Genomic DNA, 9,633 nt, shown 5'->3' on the forward strand with positions numbered 1-9,633 from the left:
CCACCTGTTCCTGGTTGGAGGTTAGGGCAGGACGAGCCCTGTACGTACATGCTGAAATCATCACGTAGCTGCGCCGGCGGCGTTGCCCATGGGCACGTTTTGATGGCAGGATGATACAGGGCAAGGGGCTGTGATAGGGTCGTATGCTGTAAAGTAAAGGTACACCCCAGTGTTTGAAGGGTGACATTGCTACCTAGACCGACTCAAATGTTCGATACCTGATCTGCTGGCTCAGTGATTTTTTCGTTGTCTGGTTTGTGTTGAACAGAATGTGATTTATTTGTGGAGATGGCTCGTTGAAAAGGTTACGAGGATGATTGTCACTCCTCTGAGCATCCTTGGAGTCCTGTTATTACAGTTCTGATTGTGTAGCACTGGCATGCACCTGTTAGAGGAAAATCACAAACTTGCCTAAAAAGGGGAGAGGATGTTAGAAAAATTAATTCTAGCTACTGGCTTTAGCGTGGGGCTTTTGTTGCTCTTGAGGCTCTGCCATGCAGTCTTTGAATCAATCCCTGTCCCTGCTGCTCCCCCTCAGCCCTCGTTTCACCCCAGGGCTCTACTTCGCAGCTCCCTCTCGAGCTGCTTGGGCAAATACCTCAAAAGTCAGACGTCCTTGTTCTGTGTAAGCAGCGAACTTTATGTGGTATATATCTCCCTAACAGCTTGGAGGTGTGGTGGGTGTTCCGCCCCCCAAGATGATCCCCGCTGGTTTCCCCACAGGGTGTCTCCCTACGATTGTAGTCGTTACTTGGAGGTTGTTATTGTTACGATCCCCATCATCTGACCCGTTATAATCCCATATTGCGTTACAGGGGATTGCTGGGCATACTTGGTGTATGCCTCTCTTGGTCAATTTTAGCCTGTCCCATCGAGCCTACGAGGTTGGTAGAAGCGATGCACGGTTATGTTACACAGGCACATTCCCTGACTTTTATCCAGTTACTGCCTTGGCTCTTGGAGATGGCATGGATTGGCAGTCAGGGGACATAAATGTGTGGGTTTTATCAGCAAAAGCCAGGATGACAGAAATTCCTCTTGAGTATTTGGCATGTGTGTGTGTTCCTCAATTACCTTAAAAATGGAATAAGTTTTAGACACTTTAAGCATGGTTTGACAGTCTGCTTAGAGTTAAATTGTGATGCAGGAGTTCATCCCTCCTGATATTTGAATAAAAAATTTGTCAACCCTTTTGCTTTCAAGACAGGTCAGAAGTTTTGAAGAACATGCACAGAAGAGAAAGATTAGGTAAGTAGGGCAATGCTGCGCTACACCCTGTTTAGTTTTATGCTCCTTCATCCTCTTGTAAGTACTTGCCTTAGGAGCAGTAAGTATGAATTGTGCATTAACAATGCAGATTATATTTTCTACCAGCGTGGTAACAGTTTGTTCCTAAACTGCTATTATTTAACACTTCTGAAGTAAGCAGAATTGGAGGAGGAATTCCTAAGCAGGAATTGGGAGCTCCTACCCATAGCGATGGCTGCAGGTGCTGCCTGTCTTCTGCTCACGTTTGTGAGCTGCTGGCAGAGCCCGGCGCTGCCCGGTAGCTGAGCATCTCGTGCAGCAGCTCATTAGTGCCGGGATTCTTGAGCAAGTGTCAAATTGGCATGAAGATAACGAGGCTGCTGATGGCAGTGGTATTCCTGTTGCATCAAAGGTGGAGGTATTAGTCAGGATTTTTGGAAAGCTCTCATGGAGGTGCCTGCAAACATTATTGGGATGAAGATGGGGGTTTTGCCTTGGAAAGGACCCCTAGATTTGGCCAGAAGAGTTTCTGCAGCCTGGCGGTGTCCCCTGCTGCCTTAACGTGCCGTTTCCAGTGTAGCAAAACACTAAGCAACGTGTTAGAAAAGGAAGTGAATCCAGTACTGGATGTAATTTATGGAGGAGACCTAAAGTAGGCAAAATGTGATACCCACCTTGGAAATCTGCGGGATTAGCACCCGTGCCACTTGGGAGAGGTGTCAGTGGGCAGCCCTTCGCTCTGCGTCCCATGGGGGAGGCATCGCTCCCGAGGTGTAGTGTTTCCTAATCACGGTATCGACAAATGATATATTTCTACTTAAAGACAGCTTGCTTTTTAAATCTGTGATAGCGTTCTCAGGACCTTGTTTTCCATCTCGAGAGGACTTGTTGGGTTTGACCCTACTTAACTTGGCAGATCTGACAAGCCCACGGCCCAAGATGGCCTGGCTGAGGATCACGGAAATTTAAGAAGGTGGCCAGGGGCTTTATTTACAGTCAAGAAATTAGCAAGAGATTTGTAACCACTGAATAGACAGCTTCTGTGACCCAAACAGCATCGTTTGGGGGAATAACATACCAGCTACAGAAGAACATTGATTTATTTGATAACATCAGGAAACCATTTATGGACTCCATTATGGACAGCAATTGCTGGGGGTGAAGGCTGCTAAACCAGATAGATTGATGTGCGGGGCTGCTGTTGTGCTTGCTACTGCATAATGTAAAATAAGGATGGGCCCTGAAATACCAAAGGGGCAAACAGAAGCATTATGTCCTTGACTTGGTTTGTTGTTGTTGTTGTTGTTGTTTTTTTGTTTTTACCATTTATTTCATTCTTGAAATGTTGTCCTCTTTGCAGCTGTGTAGCAGCATTAGTTGCACGAGGACCTTTGGGTTATGGCTTTATAATAGAGGTTAATAGGGCTTTGAACACCACGGCTCTCGTTACAAAACTCAGCACAGAGGGGCCTCATCACACGGGGATGGTTTCGCTGCTGGCAGACTCCAGCAGAGCACGGCTGGGGCTGCAGTGAGAACGGCTTCGGGCTCACTGGGACCTGGTTCCACAGCCCCTCTGTGGCTTCTTCCCTGTGAAAGAAGCATTCGCAGTTGCAAGGTGAGGATCTGGCTTGATCCCCCCTGCAAAGCCTAGCTGAAATTAGGAAAGGAAACCTTCCTGAGCAGTGGCATATGGAAATTTTATCCTAGTAGAAAAGTCGCCCACCCGCGCTACTCTGCTTTTACAAAGCAACCATGAGCACAGTGGTGGCTCAGAAATGGGGCTTTCTGGTTTGCCATACAGAAGTAGGAGCCTACAAAGTATCCTAAAGGAAGGAGGAGGTACTTTCCAGCTGGAACAGACACTTGAATGACACAAAGGATTTCAAATAATCTTGTATAGTTACATCAAATGAATACTATCAAAGTAAAGTAGTTGCTTACTGATTTGGTAAATAAAAAAAATAAATGGTAGGAAAAGGATGAAGCTGAGATGACTTTTCAGCCAGGATCTGGTGAGGGTGCAAGTAACAGCCGTGGCAGAAATGGGCCAGGGGGATGTCTGGAAGCAGGGACTGGCATCACCCCTGGGCAGCCTGGACATGAGCAGGACGTGCTGTGCTGGGGTAGCTGCTCCGGGCAAATCCTCGCTATGGGAGCAGGGTTGAGGCCCTCTCCCTGCATGGACACGGTGTGCCTTGTACCTCGCTGCCTCTTCCCAGCTCAGGTGGTTTTATTGTAACCAGGATCTGGCTTTTGGCAGAGCTCTTTAAGTCGTGCAACAGGTGAACTCGCACCAACCTCTGCAATATTCAGGTTTTAAGAGCTCACTAAAGGTGGTCAAATCCCCCGCTGCCTGCAAGTTTGGGATATTTGCGACACGATGGATGCAGACACCTCGTGCTGGCTCTTCCCTCGGCACAGAACATCCCCCAGGTACCTTGCAGGCCCTGTTAGCTCCCTCCACCGACGGGAGGGAGCCATCTCCTGCGGGTGTCCATGGGGGACGCACCAGCTGCACCGAAATGTCAGAAGGGTTTGTGCAGCTGACACGTTGCTGAAAATGGAGCATGGCAGCATCTCCATAAATTCTCTTCGTCCGGCCAAGTGCAGCTTAATATAGCCTTAGCCGCGCGTCTGCTGCACTGAGCCCGAGAGCTGCGGCTGCTCGTGACCAAAACACGAAGTCGTGGATTCAACCGAATGAGCTCCTCCTAGGAAAATAACCTTTAAAATTTATCTTTCTCTTCAGTTTTAACAAGCAGTAGAGGAAGGAGAGAAGAGCAAACATGTCTGAACACAGCCAAGCCTCTGACGAAGATGTGTCCCCTGAGGACATCGATGAAGACGAAATCCTGGCGAACCTGTCCCCTGAGGAGCTGAAGGAGCTGCAGAGCGAGATGGAGGTGATGGCCCCGGACCCCGAGGTCCCGACGGGGATGATACAGAGGGATCAGACCGAGAAACCCCCGACGGGGAGCTTCGACCACAGGTCGCTGGTGGACTACCTGTACTGGCAGAAGGCATCCAGACGCATGCTCGAGGATGAGAGAGTTCCCGTCACCCTCTTGCCCTCTGAGGTAATGAGCAAAAAATCGTAAATATTTGTTGTGCATCTGCTGTGGGATCTGTTTTATAGCTTTAATACCTTAATCCACCCCTGATTCCATTCCCTATGTAAGGTACGATACAAACTATGAATTTAAATGCTCCCTGAAAGCCTCGGTAATGTCAGGATCCAGCTTGGACTGGCGTCAGGGTTTTTGTTTTGTTTTGTTTTTGTTTTTTAAATGTTTTTCCTCCTTTACTTATGCTTTTTAACATGAGAAAATCCTAATTCTGTTTCAGTGAAGCAAACCTCTGAGAAAATACCAGATAGTCAGTCTGGAAGGTGTAATTCTGGTTTGTTTGGCTTTGCATATTGAACAACACTATAGTGCTTTTCTACAGAACATTTAGTCTAATGAACACGATTAATATAATACTTTATAGAATTTAATGCCACTTTGGCAAAAAAAAAATCCCATAATGTATTTTAATAATGTGAAATTTCACTCAAGACCGAGAATGGAAACTCCATGAGCTTCTCCCACCCTTTTCAATATAATACTCAACTGTTATTCAAAGTCATGGGGCAGTATGATAAAAGTAAGTTCATTCTTGGATATTTTATAGGACAGGGCCACTACAAACTCTAGGTTATTATCCTCAGGTTTTGAGATCTGTTTTGTTGGCTGCTGGCACTTCTGGCCTGGAGGAGCTGCCTCTGGTGTGATGCAGACCTCGGTGCTGGGGTGCTCCTCAGAAAGGGGGAAAAACCTTAAAAACTGCTCCTATGACGGCAGTTGTTCCATGCGGGTACCCGAGCACGTGGCCTCGCTGCCTCGCCTGCTGGGCGGGCACGTTGCGGTCATGGTGCGCCCTCTTCCTCCTCTCTTGGGCTGGGCACGCGGTCAGCGCTTCATGCGGGTTTCCAGTGCTTTGTGGCATGTGAAACAAACTTTCTTATGAAGAAAATGATAAAAATCACATGAATTCGAGAGGCGGAATAGAATCAGAGTTTCTTAATCCCCAGAAGGGTTTCGGGACCACCATAACGTAGTGTTAGATACATCCAGGAATTAATGGTCAGCGTTCTGAATGGGCAGAGATGGGACACTGCCTACAGCCACTTTCAGAACCATCGTTCCTTCAGTCCCAAGCAAGCCAGCACACTGTGACATATCATCAATGTGTTAGTCTATAATGGCCATAGATGTGTATTAACCCATTGGTTGCATTTTTGTTTTTGGACAAAGTTAACGTACCAAAGCCTTGTTGGGTCACGTCAGCTGTTTCTCTCTTCCACAGAGGAGCGCTGCGGGGACGGGAGGCAGCGGTGAGGTGGGTGGCAGGAGCGGGCCAGAAGCTGAGGGGAAGGAAAGGCACTACAGGAACGAGAGCTTGGCCAGCTCGGGAACACAGCCTGGAGAGACAAACAAGGGTGGAAGTGATAAGGAAGCAGAGGAGGAAGTGGAGGAGGAGGAGGAGGAAGAAGACAATGAAGAGGAGGAGGAAGAGGAAGAAGAGGGTGATGAGAGTGAATCAGAAACAAAGGAAACTTGCAACCATGAAAACCATCGCGGTGATCAGACCAGTGAGGAATCACGTAGAGAATCAGGGGAAACAACAGAAAAGCCAGATGAAAATGTAAAGAAAATATCCAAATTAAACATCCCTAAGAAGTTAGCGCTGGACACCAGCTTCATGAAGCTAAGTGCCAGGCCCTCAGGAAACCAAACCAACTTAGAAGAGAGTTTGGAGAAAGTCCGAAAAAACAACCCGGACATGAAGGAGCTCAACCTGAACAACATAGAGAACATCCCCAAAGAAATGCTGATAGACTTTGTCAACGCGATGAAAAAGAATAAGAACATAAAAACGTTCAGCTTGGCCAACGTGGGAGCCGACGACAACGTCGCCTTCGCGCTGGCCAACATGCTGCGCGAGAACAGGAGCATCACCACGCTCAACATCGACTCCAACTTCATCTCCGGCAAAGGCGTCGTGGCCATCATGCGGTGCCTGCAGTACAACGAGACGCTGACGGAGCTCCGCTTCCACAACCAGAGGAGCATGCTGGGCCACCAGGCCGAGATGGAAATCGCCAGGCTGCTGAAAGCCAACGCCACCCTCCTGAAGATGGGCTACCACTTCGAGCTGCCGGGGCCCAGGATGGTGGTGACCAACCTGCTGAGCAGGAACCTGGACAAGCAGAGGCAGAAGAGGCAGGAGGAGCAGAGGCAGCAGCAGAGGAAAGAGCAGAGGGAGCTGATTGCCATGCTGGAGAACGGACTGGGCTTGCCGCCCGGGATGTGGGAAATGCTGGGGGGACCGCTGCCCGAACCCAGCATGCGCGAAGCCCCCCCGGCACCCAAGCCCCCCATGCCCCCCTCCATGCCCCGGAGCCGAGGGAAGGAGAGCGCGAGGCCGGAGGCCCCCGAGAAGCCGCACAGAGCCGAGCCCGTCAGCTTCAAGGTGGTCAAGCTGAAAAAGGTGCAGCGCAAGCCCGCCGTGCCCGAGTACGTGGAGCCCACCGAGAAAACCAACCTCAAGGACGTGATCAAAACACTGAAGCCGATCCCCAGGAGGCGGCCACCTCCCCTCGTCGAAATAACCCCGAGGGATCAGCTGCTGAACGACATCCGCCAGAGCAACGTCGCTTATCTCAAACCGGTGAGCGTTTAGCCATGGGGGGCTTGGAAATGCACCCCCAGGAGATGTGCAGCTGGATTTTGGCATCATCCCTGGGGCAGGGGGTGGTTGTGATGGGCTTTGGTTTGCATGGAGGAAAGGCAGAATCTGCTGGAGATGCCACCTTGCTCTCATGTTTTGCTTGCCCCATCGTAGGGCGAACATACAAATAAACACAGAAAGAAGCCTGAAATGCCAACAATAGTGTGGGATTTTAACCTCTTGTTCCACAATTGTAGAGTTAAAAGAGAGGAAATTCAGTCGGGGTAAACAAAGGAGCGTTGGGTACAGCTGCGCTCTGGGCCTGCCTTTGGCTGGCTGCTTTCAGCAAAACTGAGCTTTGGTGTGAGGGGATTCAAAGTTTTTAAGTTATTTTCTTCCTATAAGGACTCCTTTCTAGCAGTGATGCTGCAAAGACCCTTCTACAGCATTTTTCCATGTCCCAGCCTCTGCCTTGCGTTTTGAAGCCTCGCAGCAGGATGGGTGGAAGGTTTTATCTGGAGTGCCTAAACGTGTAACACATTTTTACAGCTGTGTAAAAGCATTTCAGATAAATAGCTGGTCCTGTCCAATACTGATTTTCTGCAAAAGGCACAAATTATGTTTTTTTGTTGTTGTTGTTCTAACCACCAGTTTTAAATGTTGTTAATAAGCTGCTGAAAAGCAGGAGGATGAGGGCCAGAGGCAGCTGCAGCACACAGGTGTGCCTGTGCTGCAATTGAGCTCAGGTGTGCACACACACACAGACACACTCACACTCGCACACCTCCTTTGCTTTCATTTATGTCTATGCCAAAGTAACGATTCCTGGCTGAGCCAGGAGCCGTGTCTGGGTGTCTCAGATCACCCAGAAAGAGGAAACAGAGACTTGTACTGATTTCTACTATTTATTTTTTTAATCTTTTTATCCACCTGGCACCAGGCCAGATGGGTTGGATTTGGGGCGGTAGGGTTTTAATCTCATCTGCCTGTGCCATTTTGGTAACTGCTTTTTTTTTTTTTTTTTTTTTTTGCCTTTATACCCTCAGCTTCGCACAGTGGTTTTACTGCCTGAGCCAATCTGGCCTCTGTGGGGAGGTTCGCTGCCTGTAGAAGGATTTCCTGGGCATTAAACATTGCAGACAGCAAGTGGGGAACTACAAACAAAACCTAATTCCTGACCACATCCCCCTAGTACTCTTAGCTGTTGCATTTTTGATCCTTTCATAGTTTCTAAAGGATTGTAGGTTTACGTTAAACTAAACTAGTTTGGGAAATAGGACTGAGAAATTCCCTCCTAATATTCCTTTATTGTCCTTGTCCAGGTGCCATTACCAAAGCAGCTGGAGTGAGACCAGACTGACCCAAAGAAACCAACTTGGAATAAAGACTATTCAAGTTTTGCTTACAATTGTTTTGGCAGAAGTTTTCTGCAGAACCCAGGTGGTGTATATGAATGACTCTTTGGGAACAAAGATACGTACTTTTCTAAGAGTGATAAAAAAGGCTGGCATGGGAAAAATCAGTGCTAAGGTTTTCCATCAGGTATCAAACGATCCCCGTGCCATCTGCCTGCCAAATGGATTCAAGGCTCCAGTTTGTTGTGGGAGGATTTTCTCAGAGACATCAATAACCTTAAGTCTTTCTAGTTTTTCAGTAAACTGTTTTGCTCCCATGTTGTCCTTCTGCTGTCAGATTCTGCAGGAACATGCTGTGCTTTAGCTTATCTTTCTTTTCACACACACGCTCCTCGATTATTCTCTTGTCCATGAGAAATGCATTTGGTTTCCATGTATACAGCTTTATTTTTTAGGCTAAGGAAATGGAAATGAAATAAAAGCTTTATCCACAAGAAGCGTGCAGCACTTCCGTGGCTAACAAGAGGCCTGCCGAACAGAAAGGCTGCTCTGGTGCATCCAGCACCTCTGCGTGATGGTTCCAGGCTGGTGCATTTCAGAACAGTGTAGTTGGTTTTGTACCTGATGAGGGTGTAAAAGATAACACCACGCACTGCTTCAAGAACTGTGATCATCACTCCCTGTAGCTCTTCACAACAGTGCTCTGGCAGCTGAATCCCAGTGCCACCCCACAGATACTATCACAGCCCTTTGGAATCGCTGATGTTCAGGACCTCTTTGAATCCAAGGTGCTCTCCACTGGCATTAGGTCAAGTTTTCTTTTCTCCTTGTCCTTTTTGCATCTTTCAGGTGATCTCTTTCAAATCTGTCTTCTTCTAAACTTGTAACATGTCTCAGCTGTACTTCTGCCTGCAACTGTAATGCGCCCCACCTGGGAAATCTGGTTAATTTAAGACATACTAAGCAGTTTTTAAGAAATACAGAAGGGGAAAGGGAAAGCTGCTTCTGCACAGCAGAGGCATAGAAAAGGAAGGAATGTTTTCAATGCACCTGTTTTTGGCATCCCTTCTTTTTGTAAAGGCCAGGAAGTGGGGAACAGGCCCCTGCTGCCCTTGAGAAGCAGGTCCTCGAATGAAGCACTACAGGTGCTTCAGCCAGGAACAGCCCAAGCAGCAGCGCAGAGCTGACAGGTATTACCAAGGAAGTTACATCAGGACTTGAAGCCCTGCTCTGGTGTGTTCCCTCACTGTGCAGGCTCCTAAGGGATCACAGGAGGGAGGCACCCGGGTTCAGAGACCCCAGAACTCACCTGACT

General features: G+C 48.2%; 1 protein-coding gene across 1 annotated transcript; it reads left to right on the plus strand.

Annotated features, from left to right (window-relative positions):
• Nucleotides 1–3,897: 3,897 nt before the first annotated feature.
• On the plus strand, nt 3,898–8,463 carry LMOD3 (leiomodin 3). Its single transcript, XM_038186078.2, has 3 exons — nt 3,898–4,328; nt 5,599–6,963; nt 8,286–8,463. The coding sequence occupies exons 1-3, from the start codon at nt 4,038–4,040 to the stop codon at nt 8,310–8,312; spliced, it is 1,683 nt and encodes a 560-aa protein (XP_038042006.2). The 5' UTR covers nt 3,898–4,037; the 3' UTR covers nt 8,313–8,463.
• Nucleotides 8,464–9,633: the final 1,170 nt, after the last annotated feature.

The sequence above is a fragment of the Anas platyrhynchos genome, chromosome 13 (genome assembly GCF_047663525.1).
Source record: "Anas platyrhynchos isolate ZD024472 breed Pekin duck chromosome 13, IASCAAS_PekinDuck_T2T, whole genome shotgun sequence".
NCBI classification, from domain to species: Eukaryota; Metazoa; Chordata; class Aves; order Anseriformes; family Anatidae; genus Anas; species Anas platyrhynchos.